The sequence below is a fragment of the Pelophylax lessonae genome, assembly GCF_965119305.1.
Source record: "Pelophylax lessonae genome assembly, chromosome: 5".
Taxonomy (NCBI): Eukaryota; Metazoa; Chordata; class Amphibia; order Anura; family Ranidae; genus Pelophylax; species Pelophylax lessonae.
In genome coordinates this window covers 509,638,042-509,651,800 of record NC_138772.1, presented here as the reverse complement: position 1 = coordinate 509,651,800, position 13,759 = coordinate 509,638,042, and the positions used below count along the sequence as shown (strand labels likewise).

Sequence of the window (13,759 nt, the reverse complement as noted above, 5' to 3'; positions counted from 1 at the left end):
GTCCATGTACACGGGACGCTGGAAATGGCCGTTTAGGAGCAGTTGGGCATTTTTTTCAGAAGCCCCTGAACGCAGCTCCATGTTATCTTATCTGTCCATGTATACATGGTCGTTTACAGTCATTTGCAGGCAGTTGCGTTTAGGGACTTTTTTTAGAACGCAAATATTTGCGTTTGAACGTGTGTTTCCCGGCGTTTCAAACGCAGAAACGCGGCCGAACGTGATGAACCTACGTTCAGCCACGTTATACGTTTTTTTTCTTCCATTCAAAATCAATGGTTCCCTATGGGAGCCTATTGATTTGAATGGAAGTCGCACCGCAAGTCGGATCCGACTTGCGGCGCGACCTGCACTGTGAGAATCTTGAGGGGGAACTCCACGCCAAAAATGGGAAAAAAACTGCGTGGGGTTCCCCCCCAGGCCCTTTGGGTCCGGTATGGTTTTTTCGGCGTGGGGTCCCCCCCAAAATCCATACCAGACCCTTATCCGAGCATGCAGCCCGGCAGGCCAGGAAAGGGGAGGGGACGAGCGAGCGGCCCCACCCCCCCTGGACCACACCAGGCCACATGCCCTCAACATGGGAGGGGTGTTGGTGCTTTGGGGCAGCTCTGCACCCCCCCACCTCAAAGCACCTTGCCCCCATGTTGATGAGGACAAGGGCCTCATCCCCACAACCCTGGCCGGTGGTTGTGGGGGTCTGCGGGCAGGGGGCTCATCGGAATCTGGAAGCCCCCTTTAGCAAGCGGGCCCCCCAGATCCCGGACCCCCTCCCTATGTGAATGGGTATGGAGTACACTGTACCCCTACTCATTCACCACATAAAAGGCAGTGTATGGAAATAACGACAGGAGACGTTATGGAAAGTTTATTAAAAATCTTCATCCAGCTCTTCTTGTCTTCTCTCCGGGGTCTTCTCCTCTCCGGGGTCTTCTGCTCTTTTGCTGTCCGCTCTTCTTGTCTTCTCCTCTCCGGGGTCTTCTGCTGTCCGCCCTTCTTGTGTTCTTCTCTCCGGGCTCCCATAGGGAACCATTGATTTTGAATGGAGGCAGAAAAACGCTGCTAAAAGCAACGTGGCCAAACGTGCAATAACGCAAATGGAAAAAGCTACTGAAAGCACGTTTAACAGCTGCTTTTTCCCGGCGTCAGAAATAGCTTTGCAGGACGTTTTTTCTAACGTCCCGTGTACATGTGTATATATATCTACATATGTGTATCTATATATATATATATATACACATATATATACACACATATATATATATATATATATATATATACGTAATTCTTGTGAATGAGCAGCCCAAACCAACTGTATACATATATATATATATATATATATATATATATATATATATAATATTTGTATACATAATATATGTATATATATATATATATATATATATAAAATAAATGTATACAGTTGGTTTGGGCTGCTCATTCACAAGAATTACCTGCAAAATAATGGTACCGCTTTCAGCACCTAAAATCCAAAAGAATCATACCGCCAGGGAGGTTAATAAACATTCGCCAGATCTTGCAACCCAATTGTAACATTGTGGTGATCACAATAAAGTCTGTTGTAGAATATTTCCTCTAGAAATAATCAGATGCTATGTAGAAAAATCCAGTTTTTCCAGCAGAGCAGGCACTGTGTTATCTATCCAGCATGCCTCTGCACCTGAGAAGGAAGTTATTGAGGAAATACTTGCACTAGCTGTCAAATTCAGCTCCTGCCATGAGGCATTCTGGGAAATGTAGTCCTTACTAGACCACATCCCCCCTATAAATCCTCATCCTCCACAAAATCTCCTCCACAGTTAGCACGTGGATTGAAAATGGTCAGTCATTTATTAAAATCAAATCTCTCTGACTTCATCAGCAAGCATCAGCAAAAAAAACGTTAGGATCTCTAAAGCAAAAGAACTACATTTCCCATGAAGCCTTGCGCTGGTTCCCAGGCTTGCTCTCTGCAGGTTTCCCATAGCAGTGAAAGCAGAAATACATAAGCAGCTGTATAGAAGAAGAGGCAGATGGTCCCTTGGCTTCAGAAATAATGTGTGCATCAGGACAGTGCTGAGATCATGGCTGTGGAAGGTGAGTGATTGCTATGCAGAGCTGAGAAGGTTTCTATTTATGATGGTAATGTTGTGATTGTGTGTATTTTGGGATTGCAGTGTGATGTCATGGATCAGTGTAGAGGGGTGCAGTCTCTGGTCATCAGCCAATCACCAGGCTGCAGTATGACGTCAGAGGGGCTGCAGATGCTGCTGGCATGGTCAGAGGTTGCCAGTGAACTTTGGCATTGCCCCTAGATAATATCTTCTGGGTGCAGTTAGTATGAATTGGCATATAAATCAGTGCTGGCTAATCATTACTTTATTATAGGTAATCAATGTAAGCTGCATTTTATTTGCTTTGAGTCATAAGATTTAACTCTTATCACCTAACAGGTCCAACCGAAGCTAGAATAATGCCGCAAATCTGTCATTGCATTGCATAAAAGTCGCCTCATTTTACATTGTAAACTGTTTAGAACAGGGGTGTCCAAACTTTTAATTATAAGGGCCACATTGGAGTCCCCGCTTACATCAGGGTCCGGATCAGACGTAGCTCCCAACTCTCCCTGATTCCAAACAAAGTCCCTCTGTCCCTATTTCCTTCTCATTTGTCCCTCATTTTGGTCTCATCTATATAGTCGTATATAAAATGGACTTTCAAAAAGTGTTTCCCAGTGCTAAACCTTTCATCCAATTTCTAAATTGCTGTATTTGTAACTTTCAATAGCGAGTATAAAGGAATAGTAGCGGGGGGGGGGGGGGGGGAAGCACTTGTTGGTTTACCTAATATTTATTTTTTGTATAATTCTCCTTTTAAGGGGGCGTGGCAGGGGGTGTGTCTTATGCCTACACACTTTTGCCAATAGGTTTCCCTCATTCCCGTCTCAAGTTGGAAGGTATGATCAGAGTCTGCCCTTATATCAGGGTCCCCATCAGAGTCCTTCCTGACATCAGGGTCCCTATCAGAGTTTGCCCTTTACATCTGGGTCCCCATCAGATTCTCCCTTCTATTAGGGGGGTCCCCATCAGAGTCCCCCTCCTTCATTGGGGTCCCCATGAGAGTCTCTCCCCCCTTTGCTCAGGGTCCCCATGAGAGTCTATCCCTCCTTTCCTCGGGGTCCCCATGAGAGTCTCTCCCCCATTTCCTCAGGGTCCCCATCAGAGTCCCCCCCTCCCCATTTCCTCAGGGTCCCCATCAGAGTCCCCCCCCTCCCCCTTCCTCAGGGTCCCCATCAGAGTCCCCCCCCCTCCCCCTTCCTCAGGGTCCCCATCAGAGTCCCCCCCCTCCCCCTTCCTCAGGGTCCCCATCAGAGTCCCCCCCCCCTCCCCCTTCCTCAGGGTCCCCATCAGAGTCCCCCCCTCTCCCTTCCTCAGGGTCCCCATCAGAGTCCCCCCCTCCCCCTTCCTCAGGGTCCCCATCCGAGTTCCAGATCAGAGTCTCCCATTACATGCAGTTCCCAATTTAGAGTCTTCCCTTATATTAAAGTTCCCATCAAAGTCCCCTCTTATAGCAAAGTCCCCATCAGAGTACCCCCTTTTATCAGGGTCCACATTGGGGTTCCTCTTTACATCAGGGTCCCAATCATAGTCTCCCTTTACATCCGGGTCCCCATTGGGGTTCCTGTTAACATCAGGGTTCCAATCAGAGCCCCCCCCCTCCTGCACCAGGGTCCTGGTCAGAGAACCCCTTGCATCAGAGTCCCGAGCAGAACCCCCCCCCCCTTGCACCAGGGTCCCGATCAGAACCCCCCTTGCACCAGGGTCCCAATAAGAATCTCCCATTGCACCAGTGTCCCGATCAGGACCCCACCTTGCATCAGGGGTCTTGATCAGAGCCCCACCTTGCATCAGGGTCCTCATCAGAGTCCTGCTTAACATCATGGTCCCTATTAAGGTTCCTCTTTACATAATGGTCCTGATCAGAGTACCCACTACATCATGGTCTCCATCAGAGTCCCCCCCCTTACTTTGGGGAGATTGCAGCTGAGACCATAGGCCTCTGCCAACCTTAATCCTCTATTTGTACCAATTAAGGATTCGCAACTCACCCTAGCTGTGGGTCAGATAATATCTTGTAGTGGGCCAGATGTGGTCCATGGGCCATAGTTTGGAGACCCCTTCTTTAGAACAATTTGTGATTTTTTTTTTTTTTTTTTTTATAAAGTTCTAGACATGGCCTGTACAGGGCAAATGTACAAAAAAATCAACAAGGAGAAAATTCTCGTTGCCCGAAGCAACCAACATATCTGTTGAGGACTCTAAAAATGAGTGTTGGCAGTTGCCATGGGCAACAAGAGATTTTCTTGCTAGCCCACTTTTTTATACATTGGTCCCTGTCCCCTTATATCTAAAGCTGACTATATATATGTTACAACCTGATTGTACAATCTCCTGGGCCTAGGGCCTGTGTCCTTGGACTTTGTAGGCCCCTTTCACGCAGGCCGTGTGCGGCCCGGTCAGCAGGGGGGGGGGGGGGGGTCCTTAAACAGATCTCCCACTGAATCGGTACAGATTGGAATGAATGCAACTTTTGTGACATTTGTGTCTATACATTGTATATATTGTATTCTATCTTTTCCACAACACTGAAGAAATGTCACTTTGCTACAATGTAAAGTAGTGAGTGTACAGCTTGTATAACAGTGTAAATTTGCTGTCCCCTCAAAATAACTCAACACAGCCATTAATGTATAAACCGCTGGCAACAAAAGTGAGTACACCCTAAGTGAAAATGTCCAAACTGGGCAAAAAGTGTCAATATTTTGTGTGGCCACCATTATTTTCCAGCACTGACGTAGACCCGGTTCACACTTCTGCGAGTGCCGGGTTCGCATGTAATGTCGGAGCGCACTGCTCCGACATTACATGCGATCAGCTGTGCGGTGCGAGTTTAGCCATACAGTTTGTATGGCTAAATTCGCATCGCACCCGGTGCAAACACGCACAGGAGGCATTTTTGCAGCCGCATCAGGATCGGATCGCACAGCGGTTCACACTTGTGCGATCCCATCCTGTGCGAACTGCACGATCGCACTGCGATATGCGATCAAACTGGGGGTGTCGTTAAGATTACATTGACACCCCCAGCGTATCGCATATGGCAGTGTGAACTGCCGGGGGTGCGTGTGCGATGCGGGAACAGGCTGCGAATTCGCAGCCTTCCCGCATCGCATATATGTGAACCGAGCCTTAACCCTCTTGGGCATGGAGTTCAGCGGAGCTTCACAGGTTGCCACTGGAGTCCTCTTCCACTCCTGCATGATATCACGGAGCTGGTGGTTGTTAGAGACCTTGCGCTCCTCCACCTTCCATTTGAGGATGCCCCATAGATGCTCAATAGGGTTTAGGTCTGGAGACATGCTTGGCCAGCCCATCACCTTTACCCTCAGCTTCTTTAGCAAGGCAGTGGTCATCTTGGAGGTGTGTTTGGGGGCGTTATCATGTTGGAATACTGCCCTGTGGCCCAGTCTCTGAAGGGAGGGGATCATGCTCTGCTTCAGTATGTCACAGTACATGTTGGTATTCATGGTTCCCTCAATTAACTGTAGCTCCCCAGTGTCGGCAGCCCCAGACCATAACTTTCTCACCACCATGTTTGGACTGTAGGCAAGACACACTTGTCTTTGTACTTCTCAGCTGGTTGCCGTCACACACGCTTGACACAATCTGAACAAATTACGTTTATATTGGTCTCATCAGACCACAGAACATGCTTGTCTTCTGCAAACTGTTTGTGGGTTTTCTTGTGCATCATCTTTAGAAGAGGCTTCCTTCTGGGATGACAGCCATGCAGACCAATTTGATGCAGTGTGCGGCGTATGGTCTGAGCACTGACAGGCTGACCCCCCCACCCCTTCAACCTCTGCAGCAATGCTGGCAGCACTCATACGTCTATTTCCCAAAGACAACCTCTGGATATGACGCTGAGCACTTGCACCCAACTTCTTTGGTTGACCATGGCGAGGCCTGTTCTGAGTGGAACCTGTCCTGTTAAACCACTGTATGGTCTTGGCCACCATGCTGCAGCTCAGTTTCAGGGTCTTGGCAATCTTCTTACAGCCTAGGCCATCTTTATGTAGTGCAACAATTCTTTTTTCAGATCCTCAGAGAGTTCTTTGCCATGAGGTGCCATGTTGAACTTCCAGTGACCAGTATGAGAGAGTGAGAGCGATAAAACCAAATTTAACACACCTGCTCCACATCCACAACTGAGACTTTGTAACACTAACGAGTCACATGACACCATTGAGGGAAAACTGCTAATTGGGCCCAATTTGGACATTTTCACTTAGGGGTGTACTCACTTTTGTTGCCAGTGGTTTAGACATTAAATAGCTGTTTGTGGAGTTATTTTGAGGGGACAGCAAATTTACACTGTTATACAAGCTGTACACTCACTACATTACATTGTAGCAAAGTGTCATTTCTTCAGAGTTGTCACATAAAAAGATATAATAAAATATTTACAAAAATGTGAGGGGTGTACTCACTTTCATGAGATACTGTATATGACTTGCGTCCGTTTATAGCCGATTTCCTCTGATCCACCATGTTTAGGTCCGAAATGGTAGTAGGTTTTAAATGGACACAAGTCTGCTTACATCTGGCCGCCCATAGACTGACATGGATCTTCTGATCAGGTCTGCCTAAAGAAATGACTGGCAAACCTGACCAGGCCACCCATGTGAGAGGTGTCCTAACCACTTCAGCTCCAGAAGGTTTTACCCCCTTCATGACCAGACCATTTTTTGCTATTTAGTATTGTGCTACTCTAAATGGTAATTGCACAGTCACGCAATGCTGTACTCAAATGAAATTTATATATTTTTCTCACAAATAGCGCTTTCTTTTGGGGATATTTGATCACCACTGGATTTTTTATTTATTTATTTTTTTATTATTATTATTATATAAATGAATAAAGACCAAAACTTGTGAAAAAAACCCCAATATTTTCTAATTTCTGGTAAAAATATTTTGAATAAAATCTAATTTCTTCCCGATAAGTGTATATTGATTGGCTTAAGTGAAATTTATAGCTTTCACAAACTATGGTGTGTGCGTGTGTGTATATGTGTGTGTGTATGTGTGTAATATATATATATATATATATATATATATATATATATATCTCCAAAGACATGCTGGTAGGTTAATCGGATCCTGTATAAAAAAAATAAAGAAAAATTGTCCCTACTATGTATGTATGAATGTGAGTTAGGGACCTTAGATTGTAAGCTCCTTGAGGGCAGGGACTGATGTGAATTTGTAATGTATATGTAAAGTGCTGCGTAAATTGACAGCGCTATATAAGTACCTGAAATATATATACTGGATTTTTTATTTATACTAGTAGCTGTGGTCAGCAACTTATAGTGGGACCGCGATAGTGTGGTGGACATTCTGACACTAACTGACACTGGGTGGGAGGGAGACTTACACTGGCACTGTGTTGCTAACCGTTCGTATTTTTACTGGCAGCCAGTAAAAAATGGGTACTTTTCTCCTGCCAGTAAATGCCAGTGACAGGAAAAGGTTGCCAGTAAAAAATATGGCAGTTCCGGTCTGGAGCCAGCCGAGGCCATTGGAGTGCCTGCTACAGTGTGTTCAGGCGGTGCTGGCGGGTCTGGCGGAGGCGGTGCCTGAGCATGTGGTGTGATGTCATGGGGTAAGGGAGCCAAGCAGAGAGACCAGAGCCTCGTGTGTGGGTCTGCACTGCAGGATGGGAGCAATGCAACACGGGAGCAGAACTGTCGGTGCTGTTTGGACTGACGTGGACTGAAGGGACCACCTGGCATGGAGAGAGGCTGTCGCTATGACTCAGGAGGGGATGTGTCGTGTCGGTGATCTGTGCTGCTACACACTGCTGTCAGTCTCATTGTGAGTGTCAATTTCATGTGCGTGTGCCATCCATTCTAATTTCTTGCCCTCCTGAGTCCTGTACCTGAGTTACTTACTTAATATATTGAAAAAGAAATGAGATATATCTTTTTTTGCCTTTAATATCTACCTTAAATCACATTGCTAATTACATATTGTACTTGTTTGTAGCCTAAATACTGAAGTTTGCACTTAGAGTGGAGTTCCACCCTAAATTTATACTTACCTCCATCTTCTCGCTCCGGGTCACCTGAAAAACAAATGGATAATCAAATTTTTTTTTTTTTTTTTTACTAACCTCGTATAGAAGAAAATATACTTACCTTACTTCCTTCTTCCTCCCCTCGGCGGCCACGGCCCGTCGTCACTTCCTGGCATGCAATGATTCCTGGGAGCTGAACGTCATCGCTCCCAGGAATCATTGCGCCTGCACCGGCCCCGACGTCAGTTCCGGGGCGCGTGCGTCATTCCCTTCTAAACAGCTTCTGGGCTGTGACGGTGGGGCCGGTGCAGTGCATCGTGGGACCGAAGAAGACGGAAGAGGACGCAGAAGAGGATCGCGCTGGCTTCAAGCTGCCCACACCTGAGATGGCAGCGCTGGACAAGACATTTTCAAGGTAAGTATTTCTCCTAAAAGGTAAGTGCAACCCGGGACAGATCAGAGGCTAGCCATTGTGGAATGCACTAGCCCTGACTGTCCCGGGGGTATTTTTATTTAAAAAAGTATTCCCAGGGTGGAACTCAGCTTTAACACTAATTTTGCAACTTTTTAAAATGCCAGTAAAACCTTGTCTGTGCCAGTAAAGTTTGGGTTGTCATGTCAGTAAATTTCAATCTGGAAGGTTGGCAACACTGCACTGACATCACCTATGACACTAATACATTGATCAGTGATAATACTATACACTGTCACTGTACTAATGACACTGGCTGGGAAGGGGTTATCATCTCGGTAATCAAGGGGTTAAGTGTGAGCCTAACAGGTGTTAATGTGTGTATTCTGTGCTGCTTTTTACCTACATTCTCTTTGTTTGAAAAAAAAAAAAAACAAAGAGATTGTCCCCTTTGTACAGAGCCCTGTGTTGCTTGTCAACACAGGGCTCTGGGCTGTGATTGGACACAGCCGATCAGCAGGTCTTGGCCATGAATCTCTGGCCTGGAACTGCTGACACAATTCTGCTGTGTCTAAACTCAGCGGGAGATGGCGGGTGCACCTTGTACCCGGAAGAGGCCAACGATGCACAGGTATGTCGCTGTGCCTGTAGGAGCCGCCTGGTTCGGAAGAAGTGATACTGAACTCACAAGCATTGAAGGGTTAGTACACCTTAACAAAAATAAACCTGTCTATGCAGCTAAGGGACATCTGCACATAAACTCAAAGGCCTCTAGCACACTGCAGCTTGAAAAAGCTCAGTGCAGCTTTTTTTTTTTTTTTACTGAGCTAAAATACAGCCCATTAATTGTAATGTGCCTGTACACACAGGTGCATAAACAAGCGCCGTGCATTCTTCAGTAAAAAAAAAAATTAGAAAAATCTGCTTTTTTGGTCAGTAATTTACGCATCATGCAAGCAATTGCGCACGAATACGCACAAATTTGCGCAAATGTCCATTTACATGTTGTGCAGAACAAGAGTGTGAGATTAAGTTTTTGAGCATTTTTGGTAAAAAAAACACAATAAGCGTATTTTGATTGGTTTATTGTGTCTACTAACTACGGGAAAGGTTTATGTCATTTAAATTTTTTTGTTTTTTTCCTAGTAATGCGCTACCTGCGTTTTTTTTTTTTTTTGCAGGACTGCGACATTGTGGTGGACAGATTGGACCCCTAACTGACATTTTTGACACTTTTGGGGGGACCAGTGACATTACTACAGTAATCAGTGCTAAAAATATGCACTGTTACTGTAATAATGCCATTGGCAGGGAAGGGGTTAATCCTGTGGGGGATCAAGGGGTTAAATGTGAGCCTAGGGGAGTGATTCTAACTGTAAGGGGGCTTGGCTTCTGAAATGACCATAGAAACATGTGATCCTATATAGAAAGATCACATGGGCTCTATGATCATTTCAGGGAGAAGAACGGTCAGCTGTGTTTACACAGCTCTCAGCGGGGAGAGATCACGGGTGTCAGGCGGCAATCGGAGCTGCCTACCCAGTGCATAGGCTACCCCGCTGCCGAGTGGGGGCGGGAGCGGCGCGCGCTCGCCCCCTAGCTTCCCGCGCGTGACTGACGTTTAGATCTACAGAACAATAGGGATATTTAGGCTATATGAATCTAATTTTGAACAAAATAACTCCCTCCGCTATAGGTGTGTGTGTGTGTGTATATATATATATATATATATATATATATATATATATATATATATATATATATATATATTACTCTTACCAACTAAAATCAAACTGATCCTATGCCCATTGTAACCACACTTCATCAACACACATTGGATCTTCATCCCCTAAAAAATCAGGCAAAACACCTCTATAAGAATAATACATACGCGCTAATATAGGTTGGGAATTAAAACATAACAAATAGATGCCAATGAGATGCTAATCCCCTGTGTCCGCCCCCAGACATATGGGACATAAGTATACCTCTTACTACAATGCATGTAAGTGATGACTTTGATATACTTTCTATAGAAATGTTTCTGAAGAAAATTATATATTGTTATTTTGTTACTGATGATAATAATAAGAACCTTTCCTGTTAAACCGCTGTATGGTCTTGGCCACCGTCCTGCATCTCAGTTTCAGGGTCTTGGCAATCTTCTTATAGTCTAGGCCAAGGGTCTTCAAACTATGGCCCTCCAGTTGTTCAGGAACTACAATTCCCATCATGCCTAGTCATGTCTGTGAATGTCAGAGTTTTACAATGCCTCATGGGATATGTAGTTCTGCAACAGCTGGAGGGCCGTAGTTTGAGGATCCCTGGAAACTTTAGGCCATCTTGAGGTAGAGCAACAATTCTTTTTTCAGATCCTCAGAGAGTTCTTTGCCATGAGGTGCCATGTTGAACTTCCAGTGACCAGTATGAGAGAGTGAGAGCGATAACACCAAATTTAACACACCTGCTCCCCATTCACACCTGAGACCTTGTAACACTAAGGAGTCACATTTACAAAAATGTACATACCTTAATCGATGCATTGAATGTATATGCAGTATCTCACAAAAGTGAGTACCCCCCATACATTTTTGTAAATATTTTATTATATCTTTTCATGTGACAACACTGAAGAAATGACACTTTGCTACAATGTAAAGTAGTGAGTGTACAGCTTGTATAACAGTGTAAATTTGCTGTCCCCTCAAAATAACTCAACACACAGCCATTAATGTCTAAACCGCCAGCAACAAAAGTGAGTACACCCCTAAGTGAAAATTTCCAAATTGGGCCCAATTACATGACACGGTCTCAGGAGTGAATGGGGAGCAAGTGTGTTAAATTTGGTGGTATCACTCTCTCATACTGATCACTGGAAATTTAACATGGTATCTCATGGCAAAGAGCTCTCTGAGGATCTGAAAAAAAGGAATTGCTGCTCTACATAAAGGCAGCGGTTTAACAGGACAGGTTCCACTCAGAACAGGCCTCGCCATGGTCAACCAAAGAAGTTGAGTGCATGTGCTCAGCATCATATCCAGAGGTTGTCTTTGGGAAATAGACGTATGAGTGCTGCCAGCATTGCTGCAGAGGTTGAAGGGGTGGGGGGGTCAGCCTGTCAGTGCTCAGACCATACGCCGCACACTGCATCAAATCGGTCTGCATGGCTGTCATTCCAGAAGCAAGCCTCTTCTAAAGATGATGCACAAGAAAGCCCACAAACAGTTTGCAGAAGACAAGCAGACTAAGGACATTGATTACTGGAACCATGTCCTGGGGTCTGATAAGAACAAGATAAACTTATTTGGTTCAGATGGTGTCAAGCGTGTGTGGTGGCAACCGGGAGAGGAGTACAAAGACAAGTGTGTCTTTCCTACAGTCAAGCATGGTGGTGGGAGTGTCATGGTCTGGGGCTGCCGGAACTAAGGAGCCACAGTTCATTGAGGGAACCATGAATGTCAACATGTACTGTGACATACTGATGCAGAGCCTGATCCCCTCCCTTAAGGGACTGGGCCGCAGGGCCGTATTCCAACATAACGACCCCAAACACACCTCCAAGTTGACCACTGCCTTGAGGGTAAATGAGATGGAAGAAGCATGTCTCCAGACCTAAACCCTATTGGGGATCGGTGGGGCATCCTCAACCAGAAGGTGGAGGAGTGCAAGGTCTCTAACATCCACTAGCTCTGTGATGTCATCATGGAGGAGTGGAAGAGGACTCCAGTGGCAACCTGTGAAGCTTTGGTGAACTCCATGCCCAAGAGAGTTAATGCAGTGCTGGAAAATAATGGTGGCCATGCAAAATATTGACACTTTGGGCCCAATTTGGACATTTCCACTTAGGGGTGTTCTCACTTTTGTTCCCAGCAGTTTAGACATTATTGGCTGTTTGTGTTATTTTGAGGGGACAGTAAATTTACACTTTATGCAAGCTGTGTACTAGTCACTACTTTACATTGTAGCAAAATGTAATTTCTTCAGTGTGGTCTTATGAAAAGATATAACAAAATATTTCCAAAAATGTGAGGAGTATATTTACTTTTGTGAGAAACTGTAGGTGTTCATACAAAAAACCTCATAAGGATATTTTGTTACCACATTAATTTGTGTTTCTTTTAAGTGTAGTCGTCTTGGGCGCCTACTATGTTTTAATGATGTACAATAAAAGATGATTTTTTTTTTTAAATAGAACAAATCTGTCTCATGTTATTGCCATTAAAATCCACCACAAACAGCACTATGTCCTGCAAACGTTTTGCACATACAGTATCTCACAAAAGTGAGTACACCCTTGGTACTGCAGGTAGGAAATGCTGGCTGGTATTCCTGTGGGTACTGCTGTGGGTACTGCTGGCTGGTACTGCTGGCTGGTACTGCTGTGGGTACTGCTGGCTGGTACTGCTGTGGGTAGTACTCACTGCTGGCTGGTACTGTGCTGACTGTTATTGCTGTGGCCACTGCTGGCTGTAGTATGTCTACTACTAATGCTGCAGAGCCGATGCTTCCTCTCTCGGTCAGTCCTGACAGTCTGAGTCACAGGCAGAGTGATATCCGAGTCTCCTCACAGGTGGAGTGCATTTGATATCACTCCGCCTGTGACTCAGACTGTCAGGACAGAGCCGGAACTATACAGGAAGCATCGGCTCCGTTCCGACAGCTGGGATATCAGGCGGCACTTGTGGGTGTCAGGGAGCCGCAGGCCACATGCGGGAGACTCCCGCATCTTGTGGTAGACTTGGGATGTCTGGTGAAGGCAGAACACGTGACCCTGCGCGTCTCCACGGTCCTCCTCCACATAATTAAATAGTGCTGCTCCCCGGCTGCCTGCAGTGCCATGTGGGGCCGAACCGAATGATTTTGTGGGCCGCATATGGCCCGCGGGCCGTATGTTCCCCACCCCTGTTCTAGAGAAATAATTTTATGGGAGCAGCAGTTTATGGTGGAAAGGCTATATGAGGGGCACTCTATGGTGCAACATCATATGGAGGAAGGAGTATAAGGGTGCACTTTGTGGGATCACCTGCATATGGATGAAGGACTTTATAAATGGCACTATATGGAAGCAGTATTTTAAAGAGAAAGACTGTATTAGAGGTACTCTATGGGGCAGAACTGTATAAGAGGTTCTCTATGGGGGGCAGCACCTTCTGGAGGAGGAACTGTATAAGGTGAAATGCGGGGAGCATAGTGATGGAGAAGCATGAT

The 13,759-nt window shown here is 45.5% G+C and overlaps 1 protein-coding gene across 3 annotated transcripts in view; it reads left to right on the top strand.

Moving 5' to 3' along the window:
* Positions 1-1,973: 1,973 nt before the first annotated feature.
* The window catches only part of SAMD12 (sterile alpha motif domain containing 12), a 959,826-nt gene continuing 948,040 nt past the window's right edge, over positions 1,974-13,759 (top strand). For all 3 annotated transcript variants that reach the window (XM_082258230.1, XM_082258229.1, XM_082258231.1), the window contains exon 1: positions 1,974-2,094. In XM_082258230.1, the coding sequence (XP_082114356.1) occupies positions 2,082-2,094 (13 nt within the window). In that variant the 5' untranslated portion in view covers positions 1,974-2,081. The remainder of the gene's footprint in view (positions 2,095-13,759) is intronic.